Source organism: Dreissena polymorpha, chromosome 10 (genome assembly GCF_020536995.1).
Source record: "Dreissena polymorpha isolate Duluth1 chromosome 10, UMN_Dpol_1.0, whole genome shotgun sequence".
Classification (NCBI taxonomy): Eukaryota; Metazoa; Mollusca; class Bivalvia; order Myida; family Dreissenidae; genus Dreissena; species Dreissena polymorpha.
In genome coordinates this window covers 33,009,242-33,024,347 of record NC_068364.1, presented here as the reverse complement: position 1 = coordinate 33,024,347, position 15,106 = coordinate 33,009,242, and the positions used below count along the sequence as shown (strand labels likewise).

Below are 15,106 nucleotides of genomic sequence, written 5' to 3'. Positions count from 1 at the left end.
TTCTTATTAAATATGGGGGAAAGAAATCTGTTCATTAATGACAAGAAATGGGTATAAATAAAATTTAAGATGACAATAACAATAAAATACAGCCATAATAATTCAAACGGTGTTTTTTCCTTAAAATTGCATTATAGATACTTATCCATTTACATTTCCCAGCGACAATACATAAATATGATAATGATCATAATTATTTAAATTAAAAAGAGATGCAGAAATGAACATACAAACCTGTTACAGCTGTTCTTCAGTATTCCAAAAAAACGGCAGATGCTGAACTAAGAGACCATATCACTTCAACCACCCACTTTGAATCGTCTTTGCAACAAACTTATTGTTGATTTACACTTTTAAAGCGTATTTTGTTGAAAAGTGCATTTTATTTTGAGAAGGGTTCTATGACCGGTCAATTTCAGGTTTTGGTGCTATGCTGTCACCTGTCAAGTCTGAGTCTGCCAGCCCGAGACCACGCTCTCATACCAGTCCACAATCCTCGAAAGGTAGGTCAGCTTATCAAAATGCAGGTAACTCAATTACAAGGTAGGTCAGCTCATAAGAATGTGGGTAAGCTAATAAGAAAGTATTACCAAAACATGTACAGTATTATGTTATGTGTTTTTCCTTAATTTATTTTCAAATGACAGGTAGAAAATTATGAAGATGCCTAATGAGATAAATAGAACACTGTAGAATCATTATTTTGGGAGAAATAATAGTTTTCGTTGATTTTGTTGGTTTACTGATGCAAGTCAATATCACAAACACATTGGAAAAATGACCAACTCAAATTCATGATTCATTTACAAAATAAGAAATCTACGAATATAATTGTCCACAAAACACCCCAGGAAATTTCATGCCAATGATGTTAAATGTTGTTAAATTACTTGGCACTTAGTATCGAGTACAGAGAATGCTATTTTTATTTATCTTAAATACCATTAAACCATCCACTTAAGGTGGACTGATTATGGTCATATTCTGCCAGCATTGGCACCTTCTCAGCCTTCCAACCACACAGTATTTCACTGGAGCTACTATGTCCACTAACGAGACCCGGATATGTTAGGTCTCATGGACATGGTAGCCCCCGACCAGACTGCCATTGTACAGGCTCGTTTGGAGCTATGTAGTCGACATATGGCATAAGACCCATTTTCACAGGATGCGGCTCGAATCAGTCTAGAATCCTGGGGCACCACACCACAAAAGTGATTTTTATCGGACTTATTATCGTATTTGGCTATTAAGCATAACCAAATAAATTGTAGGTCGCCTCAGCAATATGGGTATGTTGTCCATCTAGTGGTAACAGGTTTGATTCCCATTTTCGGTGTGTTCTTTACATCTCCCTCAAAGAAACCAAGAACTTGTTCAATCCCAAAAACTGTCTCAAGAGCATTTTAATAATCGTTCTGCTTTCAATGCAATCAAGCTGTTATTAATAGCTTTGAACTATATAAATTTGCTTTCGTTGACCAGATTGGCGTAAGTTCTTTGACATGGTGCCAAACGCTGCAGAGCGTAGGCAGATGGAGCAAATCCGGCGGGAAATGGAGGCGGGAAAACTGAAGCCCACGACACTCCCGCCGATCTCATATTTCGCAGAGGACCTTCCCATGTTGCCTGGCGAGGCAGGAACCAGGCTCCTGCAGACAGTCAGAGTCGGGGAAAAGGTAAGAATGAGTCTTGCTTTGCAAGAGCAGTGTTTAATGCATGTGCGTTTAGTGACATCCCAGATTAGCCTGTACATTGTCAAAAGTATATTTTATTAGACAATACCAAAAGAAAACTGTTATAAAAGATCAAATGCTACAAAATATTTGGAAAAGACAGCAACATTTGTGCCTTGATCTGAGAAATGTGGGCTTAATGCATGGGTGTAAAGTTTCATCCCAGATTTTTGAGATTTTTGGTTTAAAGGATTTAAGGCTCATCGAAACGAAAATACAGTTTAAACAGAAATTGTTATCCCTGATAAGCCTGCACTGACTGGGCAGGCTAATCTTGGATAACACTTTACTAACTTGAAGCTTTCACAGAGCAATTTAAGAATGTTGTGGTCTTTTGCCAAATATTTTGTAGCGTTTGATCTTTTTATAGCATCAGTTTTTGGCATAACCGTAAAGTGTCGTCCCAGATATGCCTGTGAAGACACTGGCTTCAATAGTATCTTTTGTTTTAAAAGGAGTAGCAAAAATCCAGTTTGGGTGAAAAGTGCACACTGCACAGGCTAATCTGTGACGACACTTTGAGTACATGCATTCGGTCCTTTTTTTATGCTCCCCCAAAACATTTTGGGGGGAGCATATAGTCGCCGCTTCATCTGTCCGTCCGTCCGTGCACAATTTTTGTCCGGGCAATTTCTCAGCAACTAATGACCTGAATTCAATGAAACTTCATGGGAAGCTTCACTACCAAGAGGAGATGTGCATAATAACAGCGGGTTCTGGTCGGATGATTTTTCACAGAGTTATGGCCCATTAACTGTACATATAGTGCATTTCTTTTCCGGGCTATTTCTCAGCAATTAATGACCAGAATTCAATGAAACTTTATGGGAAGCTTCACTACCAAGAGGAGATGTGCATATTATCAGCCGGTTGTGGTCGGATCATTTTTTACAGAGTTATGGCCCTTTGAAATTTTCCATGAACTGTACATATAGTGCAATTCTTGTCCGGGCAATTTCTCAGCAACTAATGACCAGAATTCAATGAAACTTTATGGGAAGCTTCATTACCAACAGGAGATGTGCATAATATCAGCCGCTTCTTGTCGGATGATTTTTCACATAGTTATGGCCCTTTGAAAAAAAAAATCTATTAACAGTATTTATAGTGCAATTCTTGTCCGAGCTATTTCTCAGCAACTTATTACGGGAATTCAATGAAACTTTATGGGAAGCTTCACTACCAAGAGATGTGCATATTATCAGCCGGTTCTCGTCGGATTATTTTTCACAAGGTTATCGCCCTTTGAAATTTTCCATTGTACATATAGTGCAATTCTTGTCCGGGCAATTTCTCAGCTACTAATGACCAGAATTCAATGAAACTTTATGGAAAGCTTCACTACCAACAGGAGATGTGCATAATATCAGCCGGTTCTTGTCGGATGATTTTTCACAGAGTAATGGCTCTTTGAATTTTTTTTCTATTAACTGTATATATAGTGCAATTCTTGTCCGAGCTATTTCTCAGCAACTTATTACGGGAATTCAATGAAACTTATGGGAAGCTTCACTACCAAGAGGAGATGTGCATATTATCTGCCGGTTCTCGTCGGACGATATTTCACAGAGTTATGACCCTTTGAAATTTTCCATAAACTGTACATATAGTGCAATTTTTGTCCTGGCTATTTCTCCCCAACTACTGACTGGAATACAATGAAGCTTTATGGGAAGCTTAACTACCTTGAGGAGATGCGCATGTTATTAGTGGGTTCTGGTTAGATGATTTATTTAGAGAGTTATGGCCCTTTGAAATTTTTTAAATGATAAACCATCCAATGTATTATTTTGTCCAAAGTTATGCCCCTCAAGACGTTTCTTTTTATCTGAATATATAGTGCAATATTGTGACAAAAAAAACTTTGGGGAGCATCACCCGTCTCCGACGGTTTCTTGTTCCCATAGGCAGGCACAAATGTTGTTGCCTTTTGCTAAACACTATTTTCACAGTGTTTTGCATTTATATATGCAGTCAATTGCATATTTGAAGATTTTATATTGTTTTGCATTAATATATGCAGTCATTTGCATATTTGAAGATTTTATAGTAATAGTTTTATAGTTATTTGACCATTTGAATATTTGTTTAATAATATATGTCATTTGTATATTTGTTTATTGTTGTAGGGTTTCATGATCTTGTACAGCTACACTTGATGTCTGTTTTCTTGTCAATCTCTGGCAATATGATATTTATAGGGGTAACACATTCTTAGTTGTAAATGCAATATTATACAACATATTTACATCACTTATTGTTAAGAGAATCATCAAATACCTTTCCAATATTTCCAATATAAGCAACAATGCTTGTTAATGATTATTGCATCAACATTACATCTTTCTACAGTTTTGCTGTAACACCTTTTCAATATTCCAATATTGGCAACAATGCATGTAAAAGATTATAACATAACATAAATTAAGTCACAAACAAATTATTCATGTTGAGATCTTAAATGACAGCCTGTTATTGGCATCTTAATCAAAGCTCCCTTTTGATGTTACAACATACTTTGTTGTCATTACCTAATTGTGGGTCAGAGCAAATCTAAACCAAATGTGACCATAACAACAGCAGATGGCAACCAACTCCTATATAAGCCAAACGCAGAATGGATTCAATACCTCTGCTCTATTGCCATCTTGCTGTGTGTTTGTGTCAATAAAGTTCTACAGTTAATGTTGCTCTGACTTACAGGTAAGACATTTATTTTATTTCTACTTTACTTGTATACGTGATATAAGTTCAGTATTTTGTATGTATTACAATTGTTCATTCTACATGCAAGTCTAAATATTTGGTGATTATTTTATATATTAAAATTCTTCAGTTACCTCTTGCTAAAAGCGAGTTATTCCCTAAAGTTTGATGTTTTAAATATTGAATACTTTCAGTTGTAAAATTTGTATTGTTAACAATTAATAGCATTTGTTCAAGACCTCTGCTCTATTGCCATCTTGCTGTGTGTTAGTGTCAATAAAGTTCTACAGTTAATGTTGCTCTGACTTACAGTCTTTCATTATCCTGCGCACTTGGGGAAACAACGTGAAAGTAACAAATCGGTCACTCATAAGAAAGAGCACACGCTAACCGAACGTGTGATATGCAGTCAATTGCATATTTGAAGATTTTATATTGTTTTGCATTAATATATGCAGTCATTTGCATATTTGAAGATTTTATAGTAATAGTTTTATAGTTATTTGACCATTTGAATATTTGTTTAATAATATATGTCATTTGTATATTTGTTTATTGTTGTAGGGTTTCATGATCTTGTACAGCTACACTTGATGTCTGTTTTCTTGTCAATCTCTGGCAATATGATATTTAGGGGTAACACAATCTTAGTTGTAAATGCAATATTATACAACATATTTACATCACTTATTGTTAAGAGAATCATCAAATACCTTTCCAATATTTCCAATATAAGCAACAATGCTTGTTAAAGATTATTGCATCAACATTACATCTTTCTACAGTTTTGTTGTAACACCTTTTCAATATTCCAATATTGTCAACAATGCATGTAAAAGATTATAACATAACATAAATTAAGTCACAAACAAATTATTCATGTTGAGATCTTAAATGACAGCCTGTTATTGGCATCTTAATCAAAGCTCCCTTTTGATGTTACAACATACTTTGTTGTCATTACCTAATTGTGGGTCAGAGCAAATCTAAACCAAATGTGACCATAACAACAGCAGATGGCAACCAACTCCTATATAAGCCAAACGCAGAATGGATTCAATACCTCTGCTCTATTGCGATCTTGCTGTGTGTTAGTGTCAATAAAGTTCTACAGTTAATGTTGCTCTGACTTACAGGTAAGACATTTATTTTATTTCTACTTTACTTGTATACGTGATATAAGTTCAGTATTTTGTATGTATTACAATTGTTCATTCTACATGCAAGTCTAAATATTTGGTGATTATTTTATATATTAAAATTCTTCAGTTACCTCTTGCTAAAAGCGAGTTATTCCCTAAAGTTTGATGTTTTAGATATTGAATACTTTCAGTTGTAAAATTTGTATTGTTAACAATAAATAACATTTGTTCAAGACCTCTGCTCTATTGCCATCTTGCTGTGTGTTTGTGTCAATAAAGTTCTACAGTTAATGTTGCTCTGACTTACAGTCTTTCATTATCCTGCGCACTTGGGGAAACAACGTGAAAGTAACAAATCGGTCACTCATAAGAAAGAGCACACGCTAACCGAACGTGTGACACTATGTAGCATTTGATCTTTTTAAAGCAGCTTTTGTTTTGGTATTTGACTTAACAATAGCTGTTGAAAATGTACACATATTTTAACTATAAATGAATGTTTTTTAGTCTTTACATCTGTAGATCATTCAGTTACTGACAATTTTGTACTCTGCAAAACGTTTTTGGGGTGGTCAGTCCACAAAAAAAATGTTATCACTTTGTGGAACGAACTATTCGAACTTTTTCAAGCTTATTAAATAACAGAAACATGTGTGAAAGTTTCAAACTGTGATAATATCACATGGTTAGTATCACTTAATAATGGTCTTTTGCGTTTAACAATTCAAAGAGTTTTCTCTTAACAACAATAATGGCTAGGTTTGATCTTTCATTGAATTTCATTTTAAAAAAATCCTTAAACACCTGATATGTCAAAACTGTAATTTTAATATATTTTTAAGGGAAAAATCTTGACATATGACTTTTTTAACATACGTATTTTTTAAGGGAAATAATATCAACATATGACTGTTATTTTTTAAACATATATACCTTTTAATATCTCGACATATGACTGTTCTTTTAATATATGTATTTTTTAAGGGAAACAATCTCGACATACGACTGTTTTTTTAGGGTAAGCTCAGATGTGTGTCATATGTAAGCTAATGGAATTCTATCCCTTGCTGCAGGTCCCTCATCCAGGTGATGGCAGACACAGAATCGAGTCCGTACCCGGGAAGCTGGCAGTCCACACTCAGAATGAGTAAGACAACATTTTTAAATGTATTGTTTTTTACTGCGACATTTATACGCTAAGTGTTGTCCCAGATAAGCCCGTGCAGTCCGCACAGGCTTGTGAAGGACTACATATTCCACCTAAACTGTATTTTGATTAAGAAGAGACTTCTAAAATAAAACCCAAAAAAATCCAGTGTGAAGCATTTTTTGTTTTTTTTAAGCAAACATTTTTTTTATTTTTCCAACAGAAGAAACTTTTATGTCATCAAAATTGTTGGGGTAGCAAATTTTGTCCATATGCTCTTTTATTGGCCTGCTTAAAACATCGAATTTGTTAAGGTAGCCAATTTTGTCCATATGCTCTTTTATTGGCCTGCTTAAAACATCAAATTTGTTAAGGTAGCCAATTTTGTCCATATGCTCTTTTATTGGCCTGCTTAAAACATCAAATTTGTTAAAGTAGCCAATTTTGTCCATATGCTCTTTTATTGGCCTGCTTAAATACAATTCGCTTTTATTGCTATAGGGCTTAATGCATGTGTGTACAGTGTCGTCCCAAATTAGCCTGTGCAGTCCACACGGGCTACTCAGTGACATCTCTTTCTGCCTAATCTGGATTTGTTAATCGTGTAGAAAAGACTTCCTTTAAACAAAAGATTCCATAAACGCAGAAAGTTTCTTTCCTGATTAGCCTGTGACATCTTCACAGGCTTATCTAAGATTACACACTACCCCCATGCATTAAGCCCAGTTTTCCCAAAGAGCTGCTCATATATGTATATATATATATATATATATATATATATATATATATGCAGCAAAACACAATGAGGTCCAAGTTGAGTGGAGGTCTAACATGTACACATGGCTTAATCCCCTTATTCCCCAGATCCAGGCTCATTTACTTAAGCCCCTTATTCCCCAGATCCAGGCTCATTTACTTAAGCCCCTTATTCCCCTGATCCAGGCTCATTTACTTAAGCCCCTTATTCCCCAGATCCAGGCTCATTTACTTAAGCCCCTTATTCCCCAGATCCAGGCTCATTTACATAAGCCCCTTATTCCCCAGATCCAGGCTCATTTACTTAAGCCGCTTATTCCCCAGATCCAGGCTCATTTACTTAAGCCTCTTATTACCAGATCCAGACTCATTTACTTAAGCCCCTTATTCCCCAGATCCAGGCTCATTTACTTAAGCCCCTTATTCCCCAGATCCAGGCTCATTTACTTAAGCCCTTTATTCCCCAGATCCAGGCTCATTTACTTAAGCCCCTTATTCCCCAGATCAAGGCTCATATACTTAAGCCCCTTATTCCCCAGATCCAGGCTCATTTACTTAAGCCCCTTATTCCCCAGATCAAGGCTCATTTACTTAAGCCCCTTATTCCCCAGATCCAGGCTCATTTACTTAAGCCCCTTATTACCAGATCCAGGCTCATTTACATAAGCCCCTTATTCCCCAGATCCAGGCTCATTTACTTAAGCCCCTTATTCCCCAGATCCAGACTCATTTACTTAAGCCCCTTATTCCCCAGATCCAGGCTCATTTACTTAAGCCCCTTATTCCCCAGATCAAGGCTCATATACTTAAGCCCCTTATTCCCCAGATCCAGGCTCATTTACTTAAGCCTCTTATTACCAGATCCAGACTCATTTACTTAATCCCCTTATTCCCCAGATCCAGGCTCATTTACATAAGCCCCTTATTCCCCAGATCCAGGCTCATTTACTTAAGCCCCTTATTCCCCAGATCCAGACTCATTTACTTAAGCCCCTTATTCCCCAGATCCAGGCTCATTTACTTAAGCCCCTTATTCCCCAGATCCAGGCTCATTTACTTAAGCCCCTTATTCCCCAGATCCAGGCTCATTTACTTAAGCCCCTTATTCCCCAGATCCAGACTCATTTACTTAAGCCCCTTATTCCCCAGATCCAGGCTCATTTACTTAAGCCCCTTATTCCCCAGATCAAGGCTCATATACTTAAGCCCCTTATTCCCCAGATCCAGGCTCATTTACTTAAGCCTCTTATTACCAGATCCAGACTCATTTACTTAATCCCCTTATTCCCCAGATCCAGGCTCATTTACATAAGCCCCTTATTCCCCAGATCCAGGCTCATTTACTTAAGCCCCTTATTCCCCAGATCCAGACTCATTTACTTAAGCCCCTTATTCCCCAGATCCAGGCTCATTTACTTAAGCCCCTTATTCCCCAGATCCAGGCTCATTTACATAAGCCCCTTATTCCCCAGATCCAGGCTCATTTACTTAAGCCCCTTATTCCCCAGATCCAGACTCATTTACTTAAGCCCCTTATTCCCCAGATCCAGGCTCATTTACTTAAGCCCCTTATTCCCCAGATCAAGGCTCATATACTTAAGCCCCTTATTCCCCAGATCCAGACTCATTTACTTAAGCCCCTTATTCCCCAGATCCAGACTCATATACTTAAGCCCCTTATTCCCCAGATCCAGGCTCATTTACTTAAGCCCCTTATTACCAGATCCAGACTCATATACTTAAGCCCCTTATTCCCCAGATCCAGACTCATATACTTAAGCCCCTTATTCCCCAGATCCAGGCTCATTTACTTAAGCCCCTTATTCCCCAGATCCAGACTCATTTACTTAAGCCCCTTATTCCCCAGATCCAGGCTCATTTACTTAAGCCCCTTATTTCCCATATCCAGGCTCATTTACTTAAGCCCCTTATTCCCCAGATTCAGGCTTTTTTACTTAAGCCCTTTTTTCCTAGATCCAGACTCATTTGCTTTTATCCCACACATGCAGGCATGCGGGTCTCAGCAACTATGGTATCCTACAAATGCAGTGGACTACAGAGGTGCCCTGGGTGCGTGACTGTTTTCAACCGCCAAGGAAGATTCCCCAGCATCGCCCCCAGGGGATGATGCCTGACGACAATTCGTCCGACGTGGTACAGATGCCTAATAGTAACAGGTAATACCGCTTTGACCTTTTCAAAAGCAAAAGCCCCCACCAGCCCTTATCAATAAAATCTACATTACATGTTGACAAAATTTCTCTGTGACCCTCTGACTGCACTTGATTTTTCTCCATAGATTACATGTTGAGTTGAGTATTTCATCATGTTGGTTTAATCTATTGCAGTGCTCGATTTATGACCATGTTTTATTAATTGGTCCCTTAGGGGAGGGGTAGATAGACAGAGTTAAATAGATGATATTTGTTTGATTTGGTGGAATATTTTTGGTGTAAACACTCTAGAAGTCACATATTTGGCCAAATTTTCATGAAATTTGGTCAGAACATTTGTTTCCTTGATATGAGAGTTGAGTTTGAAAATGGTTCCGGTCAGTTGAATAACATGGCTTCCGGGGGGGGGGGGGGGGGGGGGCAGTTTCCTAATTTGGCTATAGAGAAACCTTGTAAACACTCTAGAAGTCACAATATTGCCCGATCATCATGTAAGTTGGTCAAAACATTGGTTTTATTGATATCTCGGACGAGTTCAAAAATGGTCCAGATCGGTGAAAAAACATGGCAGCCAGTAGGCGGGGCTCTTTTCTCTATATGTATATAGTGAAAACATGTGAACACTCAAGAAGTCACATTTTTGGCCCAATTTTCATGAAATTTGGTCAGAACATTTGTTTCTTTGATGTGAGAGTTGAGTTCAAAAATGGTTCCGGTCAGTTGAATAACATGGCTGCCGGGGGGCAGTTTTCCTTATCTGGTTAAAGAAAAACCTTGTAAACACTCTAGAAGTCACCATTTTTGCCTAATCATCATGAAAGTTGGTCAAAACATTGGTTTTATCGATTTATCGGACGAGTACGAAAATGGTCCAGACCGGTGATAAAACATGGCAGCCAATGGGCGGGGCATTTTTCTCTATATGTATATAGTGAAAACATGTGATCACTCTAGAAGTCACATTTTTTGCCCAATTTTCATGAAATTTGGTCAGAACATTTGTTTCCTTGACATGAGAGTTGAGTTCGAAAATGGTTCCGGTCAGTTGATAAACATGGCTGCGGGGGGGGGGGGGGGTTCCTTATTTTGCTATATAGAAACCTTGTAAACACTCTAGAAGTCACAATTTTCGCCCAATCATCATGAAAGTTGGTCTAAACATTGGTTTTATTGATATCTCGGACGAGTTTGAAAATGGTCCAGATCGGTGGAAAAATATGGCCGCCAGTGGGCGGGGCATTTTTCTCTATATGTATATATGTATAATGAAAACATGTGAACACTCTAGAAGTCACATTTTTGGCCCAATTTTCATGAAATTTGGTCAGAACATTTGTTTCCTTGATATGAGAGTTGAGTTCGAAAATGGTTCAGGTCAGTTGAATAACATGGGTGCCGGGGGGGCAGTTTTCTTATATTTATATTGTAAAAAAAGCTTGTGAACACTCTAGAAATCACATTGTTTGCTCAATCATCATGAAACTTGGTACAAAGATTGGTTATATATATATAACATAATTAATGCCATAATTATTGCCCTTAGATTGTCCAAATTTTCATTATATTATACAAAATCCTTGTAAACACTCTAGAGGTCACAATTTTGTTTCAGATTTTATGAATCTTGGTCATAATATTTATTTTTGTAAGCAAAGTTTGATGTTTGGTAAGGGGGATCAACTCAAAATATAGGTCACCAGGTCTAATCTTACAAAAACAAAAACACTACATATGCCAGAGTTTTGGTTCAATAATGATGAAACTTGACCAGAATGTTTGTCTGGACAATATCTAGGTCAAGTTTGAAGTTTGGTAAAGATTGAATGAACCAACCCCTCTCAGGTGAGCGAATAGGGCCATCTTGGCCCTCTTGTTATTTAATGCTTACAAATGATTATTTGTGTATTTAAACTGGAGAATTACACTAAAGTAATTAACTAAAAACAACAACATATTTTCACAGTAAAATAGTAACAATTATTTATAATTTTGACTGTTTGAAACAGTGAATTTTCATTTTTAACTCAAAGATTTTTCACAATAATCCACCCAAAAGCATAAAATAAAGTTTGTTATCTTCATTGTTATTCTATGTAAAAAATGCAACAAAGTAAGAAATCTATATCTGTAACAGAGTTATTTACAATACCGGTATTATAACAAAATAATTGATAACTACATGTAATCATAAACTATAATAGTATATCCATAGCTAAGACAAGGGAGCTATCATGCAATTATAAAAAGGCATCGAGGGTAATAGTCCCTTTTTTGTACAAACTGCACATTAAATACTCTCTTACCCTCAAGAGCAGGGTTCACAGAGGGCTTGAAAAGTGCTTGAAAACGAGTCCTAGGCTTGAAAGGCCCTTGAACAAAGGTTGGCTAGATTGAACTTTACCGGTACGCAGTTGTTTACCACTATTGACAAAGCGGGGGTTTGGGGGCGGTAGCCCTCGATACTAAGGAAATATATAGGATAAAAAGGATTATAAGATGTTGCGTTAGTTGTTATGTGTTAGGTGTTAAGGGTTAGGGTACGCTGTTTGATGTTAAGTGTTGCGTACCGGTAAAGTTCAATCGTCCCCGAAGGTTGGCCTTAAAAAAGTGCTTGAAAAGTGCTTATTTCATGTAAAAAAGCCTTGAACATATTTATTTCTGCTCAAAATTACTTTTATCACCGCTTTAATTATACACTTAAATCGTTCTTATGGGAAATATTCCAAAAATTTATCATAGATTCCTTCGCGCAAAAAGTTGAGTACAAAATATAAGTTTCGTACACTATTGAGTACGAAATGTTATGTGTACACGTCACAGATTATGTGTGCCACGTCAGAGGTTCTCCATTGTGATCAATTTTTCGCGAGTGAAAACGCAGCGATGGGGAAGTGTCGTTTCAAACCAGGGTGGTTAACTGAATATTCCTGGGTACAGAAAACAAATGACATTCGAAAAGCACATTGTCGGGTCTGTATGAAGACCATTGATGTGGGGGGTATGGGGGAAAGCGCTTTGTAAAGCCACGAGAAAGTGGAAACCCTCAAAGAAAACATGAAATTGAGAAGCAAACAGGGTTTCTGCGATGTGTTTTTTGTTAAACAGAAAGGTACTATTGTTAAAACTGTTAAATCTAAAACAGACATAAACAACAACAGCCCATCTGTGTCAAATCAGAACATTTCAAAACTGTACTTGATAGTTCTATAAGTGGACAGTACTCAGGGTCTCAGTACTCAGGGTCTCAGTACTCAGTGTCTTTTGATGAAAGTTTAAACAAGAAAGACCAATCCAAGCAAATGGAAAATGCATTTTTTAAAAGGAAACTAACGTACACTTTTCGGACTTGAAAATGAAAGTTTGGCCTTGGAAAGTCCTTGAAAAGTGCTTTAATTTAGGTTTGAGATTTCTGTTTGAACCATGAAGAGGTAAACAATAGTCTTTAACTACAGAAAGCTTAAGCAATGCGCTTACCTCTGAAGGTATTTTTTATTTAAAATAACAATTTTTCACAGAAAATTAGAGTAAATCATGCAGTTATTCCCCTTTTTTTCCAGTGAAACTGTCACTTGAAAGAGTTATTCCCCTTTTTCATTACAGCGAAAGTATCACATGATAGAGTTATTCCCCTTTTTGTTTTCCTGTGAAACTGTCACTTGGCAGAGTTATTCCCCTTTGTCATTCCAGTGAAACTATCACTTGATATAGTTACTCCCCTTTTTCCATTCCAGACTTCGAGAGTTCTCAGACGAGGACCTGCTTCTGCCGCACCTGGAAGCCGCCACCCCCCAGCTGACCAATCAGCTGTCAGCGAACCATTATGAGTGGGCGCTCCCTCTCCCGCCTCCGCCTGCAAAGGAATCCCGCACGAACGTGGCCGCCATCAAGAAAGACCATGACGCGTACTGCAAGTACTATCAGCTTGTGAAGAAGAAACTACATCTGTATACATCGGTAAGTAGCCAAAAGTAATTAAAGTAGCTAAAAGTCAAACTTGCAAAATGTCATCTAAGTAGCCAAAAGTCATCTTAGTAGCCGAAAGTCATAAGAAGCTTGATGTCTTAAATAGCAAAAGTCATCTTAGTAGCCAAAAAACATCTTAATAGCAAAGTCATAAGTAGCCAAAAGTTGTCATAGGAAAGCCAAACTTGAAAAGAAGCCAAAAAAATCATTTAGTCAAAAGACATCAGTGGCCAAAAGTGATTAGTAGGCAAAAGTCAAAAGAAGCCAAAAGTGCTTGGTCAAAACTGTTCTCCTTCGCACAGATTTTAAATTGAGACTGAATTTAGATGTTTGGTATTTTGGATACTCGTTTCCTCTCTGCAAACTTTAAATGTTAATATAATCTTGATTATAAAATTTGATACTGTAGCTCAAATGTAACATGTTCTCTCAATGGTTAAAACTGTAAAATATTCTTTTTTTGTGGGACAATAATTTATGTTGATTTTGTGGGTTGACCAATCCACAAATTTAAACTTTCACAATGCAAAAGACCAACATATAATTCCTGTTATTTTCTTCCAAAATCAGAAAACAACCAATTTATGTGGTCAGGAAAAAGTTATTTTTAGCTCGGCTGTTTTCGGAGAAAACCCAAGGTATTGTCATAGCCAGCTTGTCGTGTCGTGCGACGTACGCTTGCGTCGTGCTAAAACTTTGGCATTTTGCTCTAAAATCAAAGTGCTTCCACCTCCAACTTTGAAACTTCATATGTAGATGCACCTTGATGAGTTCTACACGCCACAATCATTTTTGGGTCACTAGGTCAAAGGTCAAGGTCACTGTGACCTCTAAAAAAAAAATCTGACAAGCTTTCGCAGTCGAGCGTGGCATCCGTTATGCAGTGCTCTTGTTTGAATAACCATGACATTTTATGCTGACAAATGTGAATGATTTTACAGTAATTACACAAATACAATTACCAAAAATTAGCAAATTTAATTATTTTTCTAACAGTTTCTTTTATACTAGATAATCAATATTTGAAATATGTAATATTTATTATTAAACTTGTAATGCTTTTAACTGGTAATTGGCAAAATATGTGTAACGCAATGCATTCAAAATATGCTGCTAGGTAAGTTTAAAATGCCCTGTAAAAGCTTGTTGGATTTTCTCCAAAATATAGTGGGTTTAAATCCCTGCAAAGGCAAACAATTATCAAACGTATTTAGCTTGACTATTATATATGAAATATATATAGTGGTACTATCCTACTCACCCGGGCGTTAGCGTTTGCGTGAGCGTGCAAATGTTAAAGTTTGCGTACTACCCCAAATATTGTCAATGTCCCTTGACAAATTGCTTTCATATTTTGCATACTTCTTTACCAACATGGCCCCAACCTATGAACATAGGGCAGACAACTCTATCAAGCATTTTGACAGAATTATTGCCCCTTATATACTTTGAATATGCATATTATTGATAAATCTATGTTAA

General features: G+C 36.9%; 1 protein-coding gene across 1 annotated transcript in view; it reads left to right on the top strand.

Annotated features, from left to right (window-relative positions):
• The window catches only part of LOC127847188 (uncharacterized), a 210,548-nt gene that overhangs the window by 185,491 nt on the left and 9,951 nt on the right, over positions 1-15,106 (top strand). The window contains exons 46-50 of the mRNA XM_052378911.1: positions 420-503; positions 1,486-1,679; positions 6,658-6,731; positions 9,497-9,664; positions 13,393-13,615. Of these exons, the coding sequence (XP_052234871.1) occupies positions 420-503; positions 1,486-1,679; positions 6,658-6,731; positions 9,497-9,664; positions 13,393-13,615 (743 nt within the window). The remainder of the gene's footprint in view (positions 1-419; positions 504-1,485; positions 1,680-6,657; positions 6,732-9,496; positions 9,665-13,392; positions 13,616-15,106) is intronic.